Genomic DNA, 23,831 nt, shown 5'->3' with positions numbered 1-23,831 from the left:
TCAATTTCCTTATCTGTAAAGAAAGGAAGTGGATTGAATGACCTCTGAGGTACCTTTCAGCTTTCAATCTATGGTCCTATGACTTGGTAAGTCAGTGAACTTCATTACTCCAGTGCATTTGAAAGAGCACCTGAACCCCATAAAGGTGAGCAGATTCTATTTTGGGGCCATACTTTCTGATTTCTCACCACTGCATTCCTGAAAGGCAGGAAGAATAGATTCTGTTATTCTAGAGGGGGAAAAAAACAAGCAATGAACAGAAATGTTGAATACTTAAAATTACTCAGACTGTTAGAAATAGATCTGCATCTATGAATTGTGATGACCTCACAATTGGTATGCATGTCAGAAATCCCAGCAGAGACCAACAAGTAAACTGAGACGGTGACTGAATTGGACTTTTAGATGGGTAAGTTAGATTTACCTACTGTAAATTTGCTCCTTGGAAATCAGTTAGGCACTTTTTAAGAAACTGTATTAACCATTTCAAGTAGCTACAGTGACCAAGGGTACTCATTATTTTCTAGGTGATAAACCAAGGGCCAAGAAGAATTAACGGAATTCCCTAAAGGATTTATTTTACTTAGCATAAAACTGGCATCCTGTAGGGAATCACAGATCCTAAGGGTCTAAAAAGATCATCTAGTCTAACCTCTACTCAACATATTTCTTCTACCAAGAACAAATGACCATTCAGCCAGTGTTAAATCCATTCCATCAATGAACAGCCTCGCAAAGTAGGTCAGCAGGCAGTCCTATAAATAACTTTTCATTAATACATTGGCACATTTTTGCTATTTGTGATTTTTAAAAATTTGTCTCTGGTAAGAAAACACGTGGTCAATAAACTGCACCATGGATGAACTACACCCACCTATGGACCCATAATTTGGATATGCTTTGCTTGATGTTGTTTTAGAGAAAAGATTTGGAAGGATAGGGCAGTTTTATAGAAAATCTATTGGGATAATGTTAATAGCAAAAAAAAAAGGTTTTGAGTTTAAAAAAAAGTTGGTAAAAGAATAAATAGTCCTTCAGAAATATCTAATATTTGGGGGGTGTTTTCTCTTACAAAGAAGAGAGAATGGTGAATTTTCCTATTAGTGTAGTAAAAACTTCCTGATTTTTCTTTAATTAAGCAATGTATTAAAATGTATAGTTTCTTTAGAAAAAAGAGAAATACACAGGGATGGGGTTTTCATAATTACACTGTATATTTCACATCATGTTAACAAGAATTAGCATTTTAAAATGTTTACTTCTATAAATGTACAAAATGAGAAAGAGTGCTTGAAGTTCATATGTGCCAGGTCTAATATGTCACTTTGGATTTGGTGCACACAAAAAAATAGTAATGCTTTAATCAATTAATAAAGCTTTTTGCTAGTGATAAAATAAAACATTATAGTGTATGGTGTACATTTACAACATTTAAACTATTTATTTTGATTGTTATGATAAATTAACTTTAATGTGCTGGGGAACATTTTCACATTTTGTAAAATCTCTTTCCTAACTTTATACTATGGATGTTTACCAAAGAATCCTCATCTTTAACAAATATCATTAAAAAAAATTGTCCTAATGTGGACAGGCTCTTTGTTATATTTTGTCTTTCAACAGAATCTTCAAGTCATTGTGTCCCGCCACACAATGTGACCCTATATTTAAGTGACAATCTGTAATCTTTTCATAGCAAGTTGTAACTCCTTCTGCTAATATCAATAATTATACCTAAAAACAACTATTATGTGACATTACAGGCTGGTTCACAACAGTCTCTAAATACATTTTTCCTGGAATGGAAATGTTTAGGGGAAATTAGCAGTCCATATGACATTTAGGATCAGATTGAACAAATAGGGCGTTTTTGAAAGAGCACTTTTTGTGTGTGATTAAAAAAGTCTATAGTGTTACTATTTTGCTATTTGTAGATAAACAATTTGACCATTCATCAATAAAGCTTCTTTTTGCATTGTTCTGTAAAATATTTTTGTTATTATAGAAATACTTCAAATTAATAGATACATAGAAAAATAGATTGTGGTGTAAAAACAACAGAATTATGTGAAGCCATTACTATGTCCAGTGATTACCTCTAGAATTGGAAAAAATGTATGAAAGAGCAATTTGAAACAGTCAATGTATAATCATGCTAACATTATTTATCCATCCAAGAATAAAATAGTCAAGGACTCAACGAAGGAAACAATTTGATATGAAAGATCTCTACTGATAGGCTCTTGGAACAAAATTGCTAAAGTGCCTTTTTTCTCAAAGACTATTGTCAGAGGCCACATGAATCTTCAACAACAATCTTTTGAAGCTTATTTTCAGGTGATCATACGGAACAAACAACCAATCTTTTAAATATGTGCTGAAAGCATGTCTTGAAGTTAAGTCAAAATGCTCTCATTTTCAAGCAGTCACTTCTTTGCTGTTTAATCTGTTTTCTGCTAAAGATTTGTTCTGGTCTTTTTTTGGTTAAATCCCTGGTTCTTTAACAAATGTCAAGGTCTACATATGCTGTGTTTTGATAAGTAATTTAATATGTAAAATGCTTTGAATGAAACTCCTGGTATGTATAAAAAAAACTTGGTTAAGCAGGTCATGATAGAAATTTCATGATGTATAGTAATACGTCATAGGATTTTCATTGATACATCCAACATTGTGTGTCTGGAGATATAATTTATTTCAAAGTCCTTCCCATATTGTATTACTTAACAGCAGATAGAGCATAAGTAAAGCATGGAGAAAAAATTCAACATTTTAATGAAAGTGACCAGAACGAATCTTTAGCAGCAAAGCGTTTACATCAATTTAAACTCTGTGAATGAGCTAGGTTCGCCAGGTTTGGGGTAAGATAGAAATGGTAAGGTAAAGAATAATTATTTTTATGCTGCTTCTTTCTGAATTTCAATCAGCCTGACTACTATCACTGAATCAGATAGATGATTCCAACATCATATACATAATCTTTTGATTTTGCTTGTTTTTAATTGTTTTTGTTATTTTATATAGAAGTGAAATTTCAATTTTCCTGATGTCTGTTAACAAAACCCACAATTAAGGCTCCAGACTTTAGTACAGGAGTCTGTATATAACAGGAACTTTGTAAATGTATGTGAATTTGACTTGATGTTTGTTGATATAAAACAGAAGTGTGACTTCTGGTAATTACCTTTGAAAATTAGGATGAGAAACTTGAAAACATTAGGAAATTTGTGATTTAATAAAAGGTTTCATATTTTATTAATTTCATAATTTTTTTCTAAAAAACAAGCATATTTTGCTCTTTCCTGAATTTTGTCGATTTCTTATAAAATATGTTAGTGGCATCATGCAATTTTACTATTAATGAACTTTTTTTTTTTTTACAAACTGCTTGCTAGGGGAAGGGAGACTAATGTGAAAAAAGAAAACATTTGTAGTGAATGTAAAAGTTAAGATATAACATAAAGAATGTAAAACCTTACCTAATAAGCATTCTGATTTCTGATACAGTATTTCACCAGTATGCTGTTTGTACTTATTTTTAAATTCCAGAATGAGTACTAATTTATTTGATTTAAGTAAGACTTTTTAGTTTCTCTGTAATAAATATTATTTTCTGGGGGCAGCTGGGTGGCTCAGTGGATTGAGAGTCAGGCCTAGAGACGGCAGGTCCTAGGTGCAAATTTGACCTCAGACACTTCCCAGCTGTGTGACACTGGGCAAGTCACTTAACCCCCATTGCCTAGCCCTTACCACTCTTCTGCCTTGGACTCAATACACATCCAAGACAGAAGGTAAGGGTTTAAAAAATAAATATTATTTTCTATGTTTTAAAATTATTTTTGTTGCCATTTATTTCTCTTGGTGATTTAATTTCTCATGAATTCAATGATTATTACTATATATGACTCCCAACTCTATATTTCCACCTCTAGCTTCTTTTACAAGCCCAGTTTCATATCATCAGCCACCAACTGTTGGACATCTCTAACTGAATGTTCCATTCAAACATCAAATTCATCATGTCCAAAATAGAATTTATAATTTCCCCTAAATTGACCTTCCCACCAAACACCTCTGTTTCTATAGAAGGCATCATGATTTCTCTAGTCATCCCAGGTTCAGAACCTCAGAATCATCTTCAACACTAACTTCTCCATCATCTCTCACATAATAGCAGATAATAGCTAGCATTTATATAGAGCTTTAAAGTGAACAAATCACTTTACAAATTTACTTAATCTTATTTTTATCCTCACAACAATCCTTAGGGGTAGCTGGTATTATTGCTTCAATTTTATAAATTAGGAAACTGAGGCAGACAGTAGTTGAGTAACATGCACACAGCTAGAAAATGTCTGAGTCCAGATATAAATTTAGCTCTTCCCAACTCCAATTCCAGAAATCTCTCTACTTTTCCAAGTAGATGTCAGATCCAAACTGATGGGATTCTACCTCATATACCCATGCATGGCTTTGTGCAGGCTGCCTCTCATGCCTGGAATGTACCTACTTTTACTTCTCAGATGCCTTAGCTTTCTGGCAAGCTCAGCTTTTGTGCCATCATTTCCTAAAAGATCCCCTTCCTGACTACCTTCATGGTTAGCTCTCTCTCCTCACATTATCATGTACAGACTTATTTTTTTATGTTTTGCCCCCTCTGTCCCTCCTCAGTGGCCTCAGTGGAATGCAATGCTTCATCTTCACAATACCCTTATCTCTATTTTTCTCTCTACTCATAGAGTAGTTAAACCTAATTCAGGCCTTTTTCATCTCTCACATGGACTATTACAACAGACTCTCTGACTTTAGCCTCCCCAATCCTTTTCTAATCCAACTTTCATGATGACATTAAAATAATGGTTCTTCAGTTGTAGATTGAATCATGCCATTCTCTTTCAATGGTTCTTGCTGACTTAAGAACAAAACACAAACTCTTTAGCCAAACAATCAAGGGCTTCATGATCTGGTTCATACTTACCTTTCCAGACATATCATATTATTCTTTGTCATTTACTTTGGGTTCCAGCACTACTTGTACCATGTTCCAGCTGGTACCATGAACACGGCATTCTGTGTCCTGCCTTGATGCATTTATATGATTTGTGCTCCATTGCTTTAATCATACTTATCTAAGTAAATGTTATATTACTCCATGAGAACGAATGGTCTTGAAAGAGGGGACTTTTGCTTTTTATTTTTGTATACCTCAATGCCTGGAACAATGTCTTTAATATACACTAAGCATTTTATAAATGTTTGTGGAACTAAATGAAATATATGGATTTTTTCATCTTAAAGACAATTACCTCACACATATACCCATGCAAATCTGACATGTTTATATGTGTACTCATTCTCCTTTGGGAAGGAATTTTTTGGATTTGAAGAATATGGCAAGATAACAGCCACACATCTAAATTTACTTGAATGTATGAAGGATTGTGATTTCATCATTGTAGGAAACTCTACCAAGACAAACAGCAACCTTTGATGACTTAGTAGAAAACCACAGGGAGTTGGTTGGGGCACACAGAGTTTAAATGACTTGTTCAGGATTGGGATTCTTAACTTTAAAGTCCTTTGAAATAAAAAGTTTAACAAGCAATGATTTCCTTCTAATGTGGCTTTCCTGTCAATTATCTCTCTTGTTCTAAATCACACCTTTCCATTTGAATTCCTTGTCTTATGTTGCCCCCATTTTCTCTCTAGCAAATGTCATTTATAAATTATTTACTCTAATATTATTTACTCTTGGACTAAAGATTCTTAATTAAAATTTCATCATTCTTTCCCCAATAGGGAATTACCTAATTTGGTAATCTTTAATAGTGAAGTCATTTAGAAAGGTTTTAACCAATCATTCATCTCAATACAAAGATAGTCATTAGGAGCTTGTAGAAATATTTTAAGAATAGTGTATATTTTGTTGTTCAGTTATTTCAGTTTTATCTGACTCTTCAAGATCTCATTTGGGGTTTTCTTGGTAAAGATACTGGAGCGGTTTGCCATTTCCTTTGCCAGCTCATTTTGCAGATGAGGAACTGAGGTAAACTGTGTAAAGTGACTTGCTTTGGGTCACATAGTTAATAAATGTCTGAGGCCAGATTTGAACAGGAAGATAAATCCTCCTGACTTCAGGTCTGCCCCTCTATCTATTGTACCACCTAGCTGCCCCAAGTGTACATTTACATAGTGCTTTAATGTTTACAAAGCACTTTAAATACTTTATTTCATTTGATCCTCATGAAAATCTTATAAAAGTCAGAGTAGTGAAAGTGTTGTTTCTTTTTTTCAGAAGAATAAATAAAGAACAAGGGGGAGTTGAGCAATATGCCCAAAAACATCCAGTTTCTGAGATCTCAGGATTATATTCAAACTAAGGTCTTTTACCTCCCGTGTCTTTCATAAGATACCATGCTCCTTTAAGTCTTCAATTATAATCACTCCATTATTTGAAAGGCTGTCATGAGACTGAATGATTGGATGTGTTCTAGTGATCCCAAAGGGAAAAAATGAATGGAAGTTGCAGTGATGAAGACTTTTGGCTTAATATAAAGAAAAACTTCTTCACAATTAGAGCTGCCTCGATAGGTAGAGAGTGTACTTTCATTAAAGATCTTCAAACAGAGGCTGAATGACCACTTGTGAATGTTAGAGAATCCCTGTGTAGATTCTTAGGTCCCTTCTAACCTTAAATTATGTGATTTGACAAATGTATTCCACCTTTGGTTGTAACTTTTTGTCATAGAGTCATTTCAATAGTGTCTGACTCTTGTAACCTCATTTGGGGTTTTCTTGGTAAAGATACTAGCTCTCTTTGCCATTGCCTTCTCTAGCTCATTTTATAGATAAGGAAACAAGGACAAACAGGGTTAAGTGACTTGTCACAGGTCACATAGCTAGTAAGTGTCTGAGGCTAGATTTGAACTCAGGTCTTCTTGACTCTAGGCCCAGCACTCTATCCACTGTGCCACCTAGTTGCCATTTGATTGCAACTAAAAGGCAACAAATCATGTAAGAAGTTCAGTTGAATCTATAAATGTGTAAAGGAAATTGGTTGCTACATATCTATTTCTTTAACAGAGATAATAGCAATAATAACAGGGTATTTACGAACTACAACCCAACATAAATAGAAATGGGGCAAAATGATAGAATTTGTTATGAAAAATGAAAATTCCTGAGATACTTAACTCAGATGTTTGAAAATTTCCTTTTTTTCCCTTCATTTTAACTGAAAAAGCAAATGGCATTCCTAATTCTCTTGGAATAAAAAAAAAGAGGAATAAAAATGATGGGAATCTTTCCTAGGTGACTATCAACATTTTGTAGAATTTTAGCAAACAGGGCTAATTGCCATTTACAATCGTGCTGCATTTTTGCAGCATCAGAAATTCTATTAATTAGACAATTCTTTGTCTTTTATTATATACTTTAATTGTAACAGCTAACTTTGGTATTATAATAAGTGTACAGTATTTAACCACCTCTCTTCCCTGAATTAAGTATCTCTAAAAGTTATTTGTTTTTAATTGCATCAAACATTGTTACTGACATCACTTTCTAATTTAAGAAGGAATTTAATTAAAATCTACTCCACTTAATGAATAAAATAAAAATGGGATTTCTCGCCTAATTTTTTTCCATTTGAAAATCTGTCTCCTGCTTCATAACTGAATTCTTTTTACTAGGGAATTCCCATATGCTCAAATCCTAGAACTTAAAATTATCTTTCAGTGGTGGATAAAGACATCCTTTTGGTCCTCTCAACAAATTTTAAACATAACCCTCACTAATGACAGCTTAAGTTTCACATCCTGTACAAACCTATTTGTGAACACTCTAGCTAACAACGATCTATGGCCCCTCTTTAAATTCCTCCATTAATGACATTCTGCACTATGCAGCTTTGCATATGATTATATTCTGATTTGTATTCTTAAGATTTTTTTCAATAGCATTTTGCAAAATTCGTAAGGCAGAAGAGGTGCTGTCTTACCCTTCAGTCCATCCTGGGATGGACTTTGTTGGGAAAAGAATTCTGGGGCCTTTCACATTAGAAGACGGAATTGGAAGCTATGATACTTACTTTTCAGGAGCCAATAGAGATAGACTAACGTCCATAAAAGCTTATCCATTAGACACTGGGTGTTTTTAAGCAGAAAGTAGCAATAAATCAGAAGAACTTGGGATAAATGAAAGTTCAATCAGAAGTAGACCAATAAGGGACAATATATGAAGGACAGGATAAAAGACAAGGCATTATTGTATGTTTCATTGATGGTACTGGTCACCAAACTTTCAGGGCACCGAGAATAACTCATTGTCAGTGGCCAACAGGTACTCACTAACTTGACTTGGAGAGGTCAGTTGGAAGCAGTACAGGCAAAATTTATATGGTTTATTTTCAAAAGGTTGTTTTGTGATGTAAGTATGAAATAATAGTCAATTTGAGTCAGTTTTACTGAATTAGTGATTAACGATTATCAGAATTAATTTGCATCAAACAAAAATATCACTAAATTCATTGTGATAGAGGTCCTTTAATTTATTTTAAACTATTGCTTAATTTAATAATTTAATATTTAATTTAATAATAATAATTTAATTCATAATAATTACTTAAATAAACTTTACTGATAAATTGAAACATACCATCTTAACTCTCCCAATATGAATGAGCACAAATTATGAATGACCAATGTTTGACTTAATGAGGTTTCATTGCATCTGAAGATGGAAAGGTATAATTTCAAACCTGTGTTGAACATCACCATTTCAGTCAATCTTGCTACCAAGGAGACAGTTCACTATCTGATTTAAAACTTGACAACAAAGAATATTACTCATTTGCTTTAAAACAGAAAAGTTTCTGAAGGAGGAAAATATAAGAGGGGAGAATTGTTATACTCACTGTATTTGGGAGAATTGTCCACTACTTGGAAGATAAGACCTATAAAACTGAATGGAATGAAATGGATTAATGGAAAATTAATGCTATTTCATATTTTCATGAGTGATGGAAAAAAGAGGAATAAGATGAAAAAGAAACAATGGAATGTTTTATTTTATGATTATGACATATAATTCAGTTTAATAATCATGCTGGGGGAAAAAGAGAAAGTTCTTGCTATTATGAAGCTTACATCCTACTGTATAAAATATAATATTGTGCTAGGCTAGGAGAGATACAAAATGTAGGTAAGATAAAGTCCCTGCCCTCATAGAGCTTACAGTCTAGGAGAGAGAAAAATGCCACAATGACAAATATAAAATGGAAGGCCATTATCAACTGTGGACTGAAGGGGTAAAGGGGAGCTTCTTAAAGGGTATGGCATTTAAGAGGGGCTTTTAAAAGTAAGCAGGAGATCAAAAAGCAAAAATCAGTGACTAGTCTGAACAAAGAGCACCATGTATGTTCAGAGGACAGAGAGTTATTCAATTTTGGTTGAATATGGACTGGAGCAATATAGATAAGATTAGAGAGAAAGGGGGTTGTAGATTATGTAGGTCCTAGAATGTTAGGAAGGGGAATCTGAACTTTCCCCAAGAGACATAGGGAGCTACAGGAGATTTCTGAACAGAAAAATAACATGATCACATCTATTTTTTTAAAAAGAAATTATTCTGGCAATAATATTCAGGGGGAATAAGAAGTGGAGGAGAATGGGGAGAGGAAAACCTATTAAGAGTGTATTGAAATAATACAGGCAAATTTTAGTGAGGTTCTGTACTGGGGTGGTGAAAAAGGAGGAGTAGATAGATGTGAGCAATATTTCAGAGATGGAAGCAACAAGATCTGGCAACTGGTTCAGATATGAGAAGTGTTAGAGAAGAAGGCATCAAAGATGACTTCAAAGTTGCTAAAGAGGAGCTACTGAGTGAATGGTGGTAACACAGAGAGTATTTATATATTAGAGTCATAAAGAGTAGTATGTTTAGGGGGAAAAATGATGTGCTAATTTTTGGATGTGTTGATCTCGAGGTGCTAGATGGGGCATCCCTATAGTAATTTAACACAGGCAGCTTGAGAACATGAGCTCATAAATTTAGAGCAGGAAGACTTTGGAGATAATCTGATCCCCTCATTTTATATCTGAGAATAATGAGGCCCACAGAGATTATGACAGTTCCCAAGTAGCAGAGCTAGGATTTGAATGTAAGTCCCCTGACTTCAAATCTAGCATTCTTTTCACACGACTATGCTGCATGTTGTGCAGATGGAGCTTTGTGACAAGGAAATCACTTTAAAAGACTGATATATATTAATTTAAGGTCGCCAAGGAATCAGCTATGTAAACAGTCTCAGGGGCCTCCACCTCCAGCTTTCTTCAGAGCAAGCTTCTCAGAGCACCTCTCCAACCACTCAAGTCAGCAGTCAACCTTTTATGGAGTTTAATTACAAACAGGATGAAGAAAGGTATTAGAGATAGAGAGAGAGAGGAAGAGAGAAAGGGGAGAGAAGGGAATAGGGCTTAAATACCCCTTCTGTTTAGGCTGGGCCAAAAGGCCCAAGCCCTTAGATAGCTGGGGCAAAGAAAGGAGATCAGTCCCTATTACTCACATGACCAAAATGGAGAAACAGTCTCAGGGGCCTCCACCTCCAGCTTTCTTCAGAGCAAGCTTCTCAGAGCACCTCTCCAACCACTCAGCCAAAACTCTCCAACCAATCCCCCCTCAGTCCTCAGACCCCTCTATCTTTAAGAAAACCATCCAAGTTCCCTCCCCTCACTTCTCACATCTACCAATCACTGTCCATGTCTTCCCTGTGCCAATGGTGGCTCTACCTTAACCCAGGACCGCCCAGAGGTCTGTGGCTTTGCACATGTCTGTTGCAGGTCATATTCTCAAATAATTAAATCTTGATCCTTTGCTACAGCCCTTCCTAAATCCTGTTACCCTGAGTAGGGTAGAGATTGGAATAATTAAATTTTGATCTATGCTGCAGCCCTTCCTAAATCCTGTTAGGACTGAGTAGGGTGGAGATTGTAATTTCCAAGACCTAGTTCTGTCATTCCAAGTATCTCTATTGTATCAATTCTAAAATCAATCATGACTCAAAGAAATTCCAGTTCTATGCTTAAGCATAGGTCAAAGCCCTTTCCATTGTTCAGCAAAAGGCTTCTGTCCTAAAGTAATCTTAAGAAGGGAGGAGGAGGAACCTCCCATGCCAATGGGGTTCACATTCCAATAGAGTTCCCCCTATCAATAGGGAATTTTTCAAGTATGAAATTTCCCAATGGTGAAATTTCCAACATTTATAAGTGTAAGAAATTTTAAGGTTTACAGCTTGGAAGAAAGGTCAGTACTGGGGAAACCAAGTTAAGAGAAAACTTTAAAGGGGTTCTTGTTGAAGTCTTGGGAACAAATGAAATTGTCAAAAGAAATATTTTATATAGACAAGAGAAGTGGGCCAAGAATTGAACCATGGGGAACATCCACTTTAAGGGATGATGAAAAGAACAGTGAGGAACCAGTGAAGGACACAGAGAAGGAGTGAATAGAACGATAGTGAGAGACTGCAGGAAGCCAAGGGAAGAGAGGTTACAAAGTAGGAGTGGGCAAGGAGTCAGAAAGACCTGAGTTCTAATTCTGACTCTGATATTTACCAGCTGTGTGACCATGGGCAAATAAATCCCTTACCTTCTATTAGCCTGAGTTTCCTCTTCTTTAAAATGGGAATGATGATAGCACCTACCCCACAGTGTTGTGAAGATCAAATTAGACAACAGTTATAATGTGATTTGCAAACCACAATTGTTATTATGAGGAAGAGGAGAGAGAGTGAATTGTGAATTGTGAATAGTATTAAAACTGTAGGAAAAGAAGAAAAATGTGGATTGATAGAAGGTCAATGAATTTGGCATTTAGGAAGTCACTGGTGCTAGCTTCAGCAGTTGATGGGGAAAGGAAGGGCTGAAGGATGAGTATAAGGATGAGGGAGTTGCTAGTGGATTAGTAGAGACAGGAGGGATAGATATAAATAAGCTTTTGTCAGAAGTTTAAGAGTTGGGGAAGAATCATTTTATGGCACCTGTCAGAAAAGTCAAATGAAGGATTTCCTTTTCTTATCTTAGATTGAGGAGATTTTCACTTGTAAAATGATACAAAAGGAATTACTTTTTTTCCCATTTGAATTAGTTTGAAAGGAATTACTCTTGAGGGAGAGAGTGGGAAAAATGTTTTTGAAGGAGGTTTCATGAGACAGAGACAAAGAGAGGGATTAGTTTTAATGAGTCACAGGGATAGCTTTTTCTGTGACCAGAGGAAAGGAGACAAAGGGCAATCTGTGCTTAAGTAGTGAAGGAAGAGTCATCTAGACCAATTCCCTTATTTTATAGATGAACACCTGAGGTCCTGAAATAGCAAGTAGTTTGCCAAAGGTAACAAAGGTAGGAAGGAACCAAAGTAGAATTGACATCCTCATCTAACTCCAAATCCAGTTATCTTCCCATTGATAAACATTGTTTCCTTCCAGTCTAGTGCTTTCCCCTCTACAACATACTATCTGACATTCTGAAGGTGGTGCTTCAGCTCCATTTAATGTCTAATCAAGTTTATTAGTCCTCATTTAAAAGTGTAAACATATTCAGATGTTTGTCCCAGTTTTAATGACCAGTACAGCATTGTGCTATTTTAAAAATATTAATGAAGAGTATCTGCATTTTGCAAAGATATTCCATAAAATATCCTTTCTTTCTCCTATTTTCCTTAAAATACTTAGGAATGAGTTTTCAGAATTTATGGTAAGAGAAAATGTTACAATATTAAATTTATTAAGCATCATATAAATTGGTATTGCTACTATACAATTGAATCATTTTTGAATTTATTTCCCCATCACCAAAATATGCAATTGATAATGCTGTTATATGTAACTTCTGTCTGATTTTCTGAAGATGGAATTCTGCAGCGCTCTGAAAAGTAGAAGGAAACAATCAGTTCATCATGAAAGGCAGAAGACATTTCCTTTGTAACCTAATTGTTGCATTTGTGGTGGTAAGACTTTCTCTTCCTTAAACACTAAATACTTTCAAATGAAGAAGAAAAATAAAAGGCCCTACCCTAGTCAGAGAGATCTGGTCCTTTGTGGAAGTCACTCAGGCTAGACCGCGACCTGAACATTTGAACATTTGACCAGTAAAGTGCCATGGTAAGAAAAATACGCATTTTTAAAAGTTAATACTGTGTTTTGGGATAAGTATGGGGATGTTAAAGTTTAATATATCCCTCTGTTCATTTCAAGGGAAAGAAACTGAGGCACAGTCTTTGGTAAGAATTATTTAATTCATAATTTTAATAATAATGAATGTTTCTACATAATTTAAATATCTTGCTTATATAAATACGTAATTTGCAGAAAAGTTGTATGAGTTCTGCTTGTTTTTCTTTTATGAACATCCTTAGTGGGTCCTGGAAGGTTGTGTTTAGCTCCTACTGTTGAGTGTGACACAGAAATCATGTCACATAAATACCAGTTCTAATTAAATTCTCCAGTTTGCTGTTGGTCACCAGATCATAACTCACTAATCCAATGAGATTTCCTCCCAGGGTAAGCTTCCCATAGTATGGAAGGAAGCTCCAAAAGAGATACATATTATTTAAATTCCTGACTGACAGCATCAGGTGGTGCAGTGGATAACTGCTATACCTACAAACATCCTGAAAGAGGGGTATGATACTTTTGAAGAGTTCTAATTTCATCCCTAGATGGCACAATGGAGAGGATATCCTCAGTTGTGTGAACCTAGGCAAATCATTTAACTTGTCTCACTTTCCTCATTTGAAAAATGGAATCTCATCTGTGAGGATCTCATCTGGGAGGATCAAACCTTAAAGTGCATATTACATAAATGCTAGCTATCATAATCAGCAGCAGCAGCAGCATTATTACAATCTTTCTTTTCTGAATGGCTATCACATATTAACACTAAAAATCATGGACTCTCCTTATACCAACAGTAATAAATTATTTTAATTATGTTCAATTTATGGTTATGATGTACAGATACCCAGGCTGGTCTGTTATCCTTAGTTCTAAACCAAAAGATCATTATACTTTTTAAACCTCTTTTCTCATGATGAAAGTCTTTTAAAGAAGATAGTATATTTTTAAAATATCTTAAATATTTTAAAAACAAGATGAACATATTTTGATTTTACAATACTCTATTGTTTCATATATGTGTATTCACACACATATATGTTGTATAGACATATTCCTTCTTTACCAGAGTTATCTCCTATAACAAATAATAAGAAAGAAAAAAAGGAAGGAAGGTAGGAAGGAAGGAAGAAAGAAAATGTAGGAGAGAAAGGAAAAGAAAATCAGTAAAATGAATGAATGTATCTAACAGTCTGGGAATATAATCAGTATCCCACATCCATTAGTTTCCACCTTTGTAAAAAGGGAAGTTAACTTTCTTTTCCCCCCCATATTCATATTTACAAGTGAGTAAAGACTGAGTGAGACAAAGGGATATGTCCCTTTTAGTCACCTTAGTTTTCAAGTGTCAGAGTTGGGAATCCAAGACAGATATCCTCAATCCATGTCCAGAAATCCTTCCATTAAACAAGATATTTCTTAGAGTTGGAGATAAGGTCTTTATTAGTTTTTTTTAAATACTCTATCAGTTAAGCTATAATATTCAATTGGTGGAGAAATGATTCATGCCCTAGGAACTACAGTTTCTATTATTTATTTTGAGTAATATGTGTATGGACTTGAAATGAAGAAACTGAAGCAGTTAAATGAGATCAGCTTGTGTAGAAATTACTACAGAAAATGTTTGTCTATGTCAAAGTAATATAATTTTAAAAATTACAATTCAACCCCCTTTAAGAAATAGATTGGTTTAAGAAGCTTAAGGAAAAGTTTGGATTCCTGGCTCTGTGGTTTTGTTGGGTTTCATCCTTTCCTGCACAGCAGGAAATCTCAAGCTAGATCACTGACTCCCAATCTTAATGAAAAAGCCCTTCGAGGCCATGTAGCCTCACTCCTGGTAGAATCACAATTCCTATAAGAGCCCAGACAAGTGATCATTCAGATTCATGCAATGAACTCTAAGTGTCCTCTCAAGTTTACAATCCAATGATCCTCCAGGAGAAAACTAAACCAGTGGGAGATGCTTGCAACTCTGGCCTTTTGTGTGGAGATCTCGAGGCCTAAACATGCGTCTTAGTCCCTATTAAATATGAGTTTGTTGAAGGAAGACACTATTCCCACTCCCCTTTTTTATCCCTTGCACTTAGCACAGTGTCTGGCACATAGTAGAAGTTTAATAAATTCCAGCTGATTAATTTATCAAGAGAAATGGTTCTAGGATAAGTTGCTAATCTATTATCCTTTTATATTTAATGTTCTATGAACTATTGATAGGAAGATAAAAACTCCTGCCCTTTTCTTTTTTAAACTGAATAAAAACATTGGGATCTAAGATCAATTTCTACATGGAGGGTCAACAAAAGTATCTTCAACACACCACCAGTAAGGAGTAGGCCAATTGATCGGATGACATATACCTCAACTCTGTTGCGAAATGGTTTTGATTTCTTCTATATTAATACAGCTTTGACTTCCGCATAGCTTTGAGATGATGAGTATTTAATAGGAGAACATTTATTTAAAATTTTCTTAAACATTTATGGATCAATATTATGTCCAGGACATTATGGGCACTGGGTTTTTCTGTAATAATGGTCTGATTTCAATTGGTATGCTCATTGTTCCCCATTCCGCTTCCAGGTTCTCCCCCTATCTTCAACTTCAATAACCTTTCTTACTTTGAGTTTCACATGCTATTCATATCTACTACTCAATCAAAATCCTGGTAACAGGTGTCTATGCATTCCTTTTTCCTTCCTCATTGTGGAACTCATTACCTAGCTCACAATTTTTCTTTCCTCCCCAAATTCTGCTTTCATTCTAGGAAACTTTACACATGCTCAGTTCCTCAGCCTACTCACTCCCCATGAGCTACTCCTCTATCCTACCTCAGTCACACACAATGACTGTGTTTCCTTTGATTTTGCCATCACCCACAAGAATTCCAAAATCCCTTTATCTGATCATAAGCTATTGAATTTTCACCTCTCTTTCTGCCTTCTCTTACAAAACCTTCCTCTTCATCCACACCATTCCTTCCGATCCCTCAGTTCTGTCCCATACCATCTCTCCTATACTAACTATTCTCTTCTCTTTTCCCCATCTTGACCATCAGGGAATCAATCCAACTCTATATGGTCCTCCTCTCTTGAATCCCTAACCCCCTTCCATATTAGTGATTACTCCCAGACAAACCTCAACCTTGGGTCATGTCCATTGATTGCTGCTTTCCCTCTTACCCTTGAACTGCTCAATGAGATGAAGAAAATCATGCACTTGTTCTGACTGGTCCCCTACAAATTCATATTACATTACCTCAACTGGGCTCTCACTACTTGTGAAGCAATCTTACCATATCTCCTTCATCAACTTACTACAGAGGCTTTTCCAAAACTTTTCATTTCTCTTCAAAACTCCCATGTCTCCCCCACCCCACTGTCTCAGCTAAAAAATTTGCCTCATATTTTACAGAAAAAAAAAACAAACACTTGAAATCCCTTTTCTCCCCTCTTCCTCATTTCTTATCACTTATGCCTTCTGCAACTATTTCTTCCTTCACCCTGTCTTGTAAGATGAAGTGTTTTTATTCTTTACCAAGGTTAATCCCTTCTCTACTTGTTCAAGTGATCACATTCAATCTTGTCTCTCCAATAGATTGCCTCCTCCGACATCCTCAGCTTTCAACTTATTTTTCATCTATCCCTTTCTACTGGCTCATTTCCTATTGCCTTACAAATATGCCCATCTGTCCCTCATCCTGTAAAAACCCTTACTTGATTCTTCTGTCATTACTATTTTCCTAGCTCTCTTTTGCCCTTTGTAGCTATATTCCTCAAAAAAGCCAATTACAAGGTGTACCTAAACATTCTCTCCTCCCACTCTCTTTTCAATCCCTTGTGATCCAGCTTCCAAACCTATCAATACCACCAGAATTACTCTTTCTAAAGTTGCTAATTATCTTGGAATTGGGGAATAAAAAAAAATCTTTTCTCATTAGCTTTTACCTCTCTGTGGCAGATGACACTATTGATCAATCTCTTCTCCTTGATACTTTCCTCTCTCTTTAAGTTTTTTGGAACGTCATTCTCTCCTGGTTCTCCTCCTAACTCATCTGACCACTTCTCTGTCTCCTTTACTAGATCTTCTTCTAGGTTCTACCCTCTAATCATGGGTGTCACTCGAGTTTCTGTCCTGGGTCCTTCTTTCTTCTCTGTGTACTATACTTTGCTTGATAATCTAATCAGCTTCCATAGAAACTACCAATTCAATACTGATGATTCTTAAATCTACTTATCCTGCCTGAAACTCTCTGCTGCTCTCCAATCTCACTTCTCCAACTGCCTTTTAAACATCTCAAACTATATGCCCAATAAACATCTTAAACTCAACATATCCAAAGCAGAACTCATTATCTTTCCCCTAAGCCCTTCTCCACCCACCTTTCCTATTACTAAAGGGACCAAGTCATCCTCTTAATTCATAAGACTCTAAACATAGGTATCATCCTGGATTTCTAAAGATTTTTCACTGACACCCTTCACTCATATCATTAAGCTGTTGCTAAAGCCTGTTGATTTTTCCTTTGCAACATCTCTCAAATGCAACCCCTTATCTTCTCTAATGCTGCCTCCATTCAAATCCAAGCCCTCATCACCTCATGCCTTGATTTATGCAACACCCTGCTGGCATATCTGCCTGCTTCAAGTCTCTTTCTACTCCAATCCATCCTCCATTGAGGCACTAAAGTGATTTTGCTAAAGCACAAGTCATGTCATTCTTTTATTCAATAAAGATCAGTGACATTCTACTGCTTAGGATCAAATATAAAATGTTATTTTTGGCAATCAAACCCCTTCATAATCTGGCCCTTTTTAAAGTCCTCTTTCATCTTACTCCCCAACATATACTGTTCATTCCAGTTATGTTGGCTTCTTTGCTATTCCATGAATAAGACATTCACTCCATATCTTAATTTTTGGTTGTCTTGGCTGTCCCCTATATTTGGAATGTTCTCCTTCCTCGCTTTCCTCCACTCCAACTACTGACCTCCCTGGCTTTTTAAAATCCCATTTAGAATTCCATCTTTCACTGGAAGATTCACCCAGCCCCTCCTAATTCTAGTGACTTTCTCTGTTAATTTTATCCCATTTAATCCTATATATAACTTACTTTGTACATATTTGTTGGCATGTTGTTTCTTAGTAGATTGTAAGAACCTTAAAGGCAGGGACTATCTTTTGCCTCTTTTTGTATCCCCAGTGCTTGGCACATGATAGGCACTTAATAAATGTTAGATTTCTTCATTGTTAAATTTGACCATGATAAGTCTTAGTAACCTTAACTTGGATTTTCCCATTGTTGTGGTTCTGTGTACTAATTTGAGTAGTTCAGGGTCTGCTGTCATTTGCTTCCAGTTTTTCTAGAGAATACCTTTACATTTCCAAGTGTATTTACATTTAAAAGTTTCCATCATTTTTTCTTAAAAGGCTATAATTCATAGATTTCTTAAAATTCTATCTTCAAATTCACTATTCATGTTTCATAGACCCCTATGTGTTGTTCTATTCCTGTTGTCTTTTGACTATTCAATTAATTATCTTGTCTTTAAAATTGTTGTTCTGTTTGCCATTGAGATTATATTTTGGAAAGTGTCTCTACCATTCATTCTAGATTCTCTAGAATTGAGACTCACATACATGCTAGCTATGTAACCCTAGGCAAGTGTTGCTTAACCCTGTTTTTCTCAATTCCTTGACTAGGTGGCATAGTAGATGTAATATTGGGCCTGGAGTCAGGAAGATTCATTTTTGTAGTTCAAATCTGATCTCAGACACTTAGTAGATGTGTGATCCTGGATAAGTCACTTAACCCTTCTTGCTTCAGTTTTCTCATCTATAAAATGATCTATAAAGAAGGAAATGACAAGTCATTTGTATCTTTGCCAAGAAAACCCCAAAATGAAATTTACAAAGAATTAGACATGACTGAAATGACTGTACAAGAAATGTTGGGCTCCATTCTTTCTTTTCAGTCTCCCCTCTATTCTCCTTCATCCTGTCACTAAGCTGGGTCTGCCTTTTTTCTTAGTGGACTAATTTAAGTGTTATCATTGCCCTTTACATTTTCTATCTTGGAGCAAAATTTCTGCCTTAGGGCAAAGCCCTTGAGTTAATTCTGGGTTGCATGAATTGCCCCAGAGGTACAGAAAGTCAAAGAATCAGAATCACTGTAATTTCAAGGAATTTTATAAACTAATAAGAAAAATACAGATTTGGACAAGTAATTAAAGGCCAGGGAACTACTAAAATCAGATATATCTAGATGTAATACTGAACTTTCTAATACTGTGGACCTCCCCTTCATTTTCATCCTTTCCTTTGTATTGTGTTATATTTCTATGTGCTTTATTCCTTCCTATTGGGACATCTCATTGTGTCTATAGAAGCCATTGCCTACAACTCTGCCACTAAACCACCATCTCTGTAAAGCTCTATCAATCTGAAAGGTTTCATAAAGGCCTGACAATGGACTTTCATCTGTGGCACTGACCAGTTGAATTTGGAAAGACCCACTCAGGGTTGATCATTTATCAAGTAATGAACATCTTAGGGAAAACAATAACATGAGAAATCAGCTACTGAGGCATGGAGAGGCTGCCATATATCTTGGTGGAGGGGCAACCTTCTTTAATGAAATCACAGCTCTTTCATGAAAGGCAGTGTGATACAAATCCCAAGTAGTACACTTGTCAACTATGTGGCCAGGGGCAAATCACTTAACAACTCAGCATCAGTTGCTTTGTCTATCAAGTGGGAAAGCATAATTGTTCCCACTGCCTTATATCACAGTGAGGAATATGCATGGTTTTAAAATATTAGGGCCACAATGGATTTTTAGAGGGGACCTGGTCTGGTTCCCTCACTTTATAGTTGAAGAAACTGAAGCCCCCAGAAGTTCAGTGATTTGCTCCATGTCACAGAGGTAGTGAATAACAGAGCCAGAATTCAACCTCAGTCTTTCTCTTACATTCTTTCAAATTCTACCCTTCTATCTTTTAGCACAACCCCTTCCTTTTCATCCTTAGTGTTTTATAAGCCTTAGCGTGCCACATAAAACAGACCTGCTACTAATGTGGGTGGTGACCTTTTCATTATATATTGAAGCTTTTTTCTAAAGGTCAGGATAAGTTGTTGAAATGGGGTTAACTTCTAGAAAGGATGCTATGTCAACTATATCAACTGTTATCAGTGTGGCACTAGAAGGAGTGAGAGCCAGAGGATCTGGGATCAAAATCACACAGTATTTCTGGAACTCAGTTTTTTTTCATCTGTAAAATGTGCAAGTTGAACTTAATGATCCTTAAAAAATAGGATCTCTTAGAGATTTAAATATATGGATCTGGTGCTTTTCACAAACTGAATCTAACTCACCTATATAGGTTTGATTTCTGTTACTCTCTCTCAAATAGATTATTTAGATCAGAGGTTGATTTTCCTTTAATTGTTGTCATTAAACAATTTTCTATGTCTGACTCTTCTTGATCCTATTTGGAGTTTCCTGGGCAAAGATCCTGGAATAGTTTGCCATTGCCTTCTCTAGCTCATTTTACATATGAGGAAACTGATGTAAATATAGCTAAGTGACCTGCTCAGGCTCATAGTTGAGGCCAGATTTGGACTTACTTCTAGTGCATTGCACATAGAAAGCTTCTTAATTTGAGGAAACATGATAACAAGGAGAAAAAGCGTGCTAGACATGGATGTTCTGTTAACCATAGTAGAATCCTTTGATTTGCCATTATCTATGGACAGAAGATAACTGTACATCTAAATGGGATGGTGCTTTGTTTAATTCTCATTCTGGGTGAAAGGATCTCCCAAGAAAAAGGATATGCATAAGCCCAAAGATCCTGTCAGTTCCTCTGTGCAGATGCAGCTTTGGCCAGGAAATTTTTGCTTCTCTTTCAGTTTGGGAAAGAAATCAAGATGATTTGGGAGACTAGAAATCAAGAGCCCAGAGCCAGGAGCAGTGTGAATGTGGTGGGCTGCTGCTGGAGTTCCAGGGGCTGCAATCCCCTCTATCTTTAGTAGTCACATGAGCCAGTCTAAAGAAAAGAGGACCTTCCATTCTGGATAAGAAGTGTCAGATTCACCTTCTTGCTATCTGAGAGGGCAAATATGAAACCCAAAGATTTTCTGTTCTTTAAAGATAATTTAGATTTTTTGCTATAATTAGTACTAATGCTGATTTACTGTAGATAAAAATGTGATTGGTCATTTGTGATTAGAATGTGTCATTTTTTTGTGATGAGGGACTGAGGGGCAGCGATGGCCAAGTGAAAGGTACAGAGAAGAGACTCTACATCCTTGGAATTCTATTTCATTCAAGAGCATTCTAACCATTATGCTGGATCTGCAGGATACAAAGCCAAAAGGAAATAAGTGTTTGTTTTTCAAGAGTGTACATTCCATTGAGGGGAAGCAACAGTGTATAAATTAATGCTAGTCAGAATATTTAAATTTCATTTAATTAGGCCTGGCCTAATACTAAGTAAGTGTTTAAACACACACATACACATGTATACACATTATGTACAGATGTATGTACATAGAAACACACATAAATATGTATACTGAATCTATGCAAATATGTATACTGACATGTGCTATTTATGCTTTATATAGTACTACTATATGATATATTTTATATGTAAAATATGTATACTATTATTTTCTATATATGTATGTATATACACACCTATGCATGTATAAATACACATAGGAATGAGGGCCAGGCTTCTCAAAATCAGAGAAAGATTAAGCCACGTGGATGAAGTGCTCTTTTTTATCCCTGGTAAGTTAAAATCACAGATGTAATAAAGGCTTGTGTGACTTGGTGGGATTTGAACTTATTGTGCTAATGATGCCTTCTCCAATTTTTTCCCTCCAGGAATGGGCAAATATCTCTGTAGTTGTGGCTCTAAGGCTGGGGACTAAATAGTTGGTCAAATCTGGTGGGAGAAGAAAGCAAGTGACTGGACAAGACTGATGATGCCAATATGGTACAGGTTGGTGGAGAGGGGCCAGAGAAGGAGAATGAATACCTTCTCCCTTTCCTGTAGCAGTTCAATAGATGAACACTTTACTATTGTCAATAAAGCAGATGACTATACTCCTGAAAAGTCACCTGGCAAAGAATAGTTATTTTATAAATATTAAATTGAATTTTATCATTCAATATTATGCTTTTAAGATGAGAAAAGAACCAGAGAGGACTGGTCTTTGCATGTTAATAAACAATAGTGTTCTACTGACAATTAATCTGAATTTACTAAGATAATAAGTATGTAACAAATGGAGTTTATGATGAAAATAAAGTTTAGGATGGGAAGATTCAGGTTGGTATGATCATACTGTGATTTGCTTGTTTATTGATAAGCTAGTAATATCCTACCTTCTTATAATTATGCAAAGATATGTTACAGAAAAGTATAATAAAATTGGTAAACAGCAATATAGTCTTATATAATATATATAAAAGTATATATAATATAATAATAAAATAATAAATATAATATATTATATATATAAAAGTAATATCGCCATCATATATCAAACAGATTGAATAATAATAAAATTATGAAATCTGAGATGAATATGTATTTCTCACAGGTAGGAAATTATATTTATACAACTAATTAAAAAATAAAAATAAATAATAAATAGCTCTGACTAGTAAAGAATTATAATTTTATACTAATAAGAAAAACCCTCAATAATCAAATATTCCTTTAAACAATGAACAGTTTAACAAGAACAAATGAGATTGATGCATTACTTTAAGGAGTGCAAGACATTTTACATACATTTTTTTTCATTTGATCCTACAATATACCTATAAGATAAATGTGATTATTATTTCTATTTTACAGACAGGATGAGAGGCTGAGGTTAAGTGGCTTGACCAGGGTAACACAATTAGTCTCTGGAGCAGGCATATATCTAGGATATGTTTTTCAAATGACCAGATAAAGGAAAATAATAATTATATATAGATTCATAGAAATAGAGCTAAAATAAACTTGTCAGCAAGTATTTACTACGTGTCTATGATGTGCCAAGTACTATACTAAAGTGGATCTAAGAAATCATCTAGTCCTTTCCTCTAATGTTGCAGATGAATAAAATGAAGTTGAGTGATATTAGGTGGTGTATCCCAAGGTTACAGTTGACAAGTAGCAGAGATTCAATGCATTTCTACTATTCTTGGATAAATGAATGCCATTAAACCATTATTCTAGCCATACAATATGAAACAGTTGGATAAAAAATTAAAAAAAATTATGATCTGCTGCTGATTAAATAATTAGGAAATACTGCTGATAATTTGGAGAAGGAACATCTAGGGAAATGTTTGAATTTTTCATGTCTCATTTTTTCTTTCAAATACATGGCGTTGTGTTTATATGCCCTACAAAATTTTTTGAGTCTCCAATTTAATGATTGAATGAATTAAGGAATGTTCATTGGGACCAGGATTTCATCAATATGATACTCTCTTCACTGATGGAGATCAATTATTTCTCTCTAAATTATAGACTTAGGGAGTTATCTGGAATACTGAGAAGCCAAGTTACTTGTCTTGGGCCAGATCTCAATTCAATTCATTTTCATTCAGTTCAATTCAACAAGTATTTATTAAGATATCTTTTTTTGCTAGATCTATG

General features: G+C 35.2%; 1 protein-coding gene and 1 long non-coding RNA gene across 6 annotated transcripts in view; one reads left to right on the top strand and one right to left on the bottom strand.

Annotated features, from left to right (window-relative positions):
• The window catches only part of LRRIQ1 (leucine rich repeats and IQ motif containing 1), a 295,150-nt gene that overhangs the window by 2,351 nt on the left and 268,968 nt on the right, over positions 1-23,831 (bottom strand). The window contains exon 27 of one of the 5 annotated variants that reach the window (XM_056798583.1): positions 8,915-8,961. The exons of 3 other annotated variants lie outside the window; for them this stretch is intronic. In XM_056798583.1, the coding sequence (XP_056654561.1) occupies positions 8,954-8,961 (8 nt within the window). In that variant the 3' untranslated portion in view covers positions 8,915-8,953. Of the gene's footprint in view, positions 1-8,914; positions 8,962-12,761; positions 12,918-23,831 lie in introns of those variants that run through there. One more of the 5 variants, XM_056798584.1, reaches the window with a different exon arrangement.
• Positions 350-22,278, top strand: LOC103095121 (uncharacterized). Its single transcript, XR_001624706.2, has 3 exons — positions 350-409; positions 12,900-13,153; positions 22,055-22,278. It is a non-coding gene; the product is annotated as an uncharacterized LOC103095121 (long non-coding RNA).

The sequence above is a fragment of the Monodelphis domestica genome, chromosome 5 (genome assembly GCF_027887165.1).
Source record: "Monodelphis domestica isolate mMonDom1 chromosome 5, mMonDom1.pri, whole genome shotgun sequence".
NCBI classification, from domain to species: domain Eukaryota; kingdom Metazoa; phylum Chordata; class Mammalia; order Didelphimorphia; family Didelphidae; genus Monodelphis; species Monodelphis domestica.
Note: the sequence above shows the minus strand (reverse complement) of the source record. Positions and strands in the feature narration are given on the sequence as shown.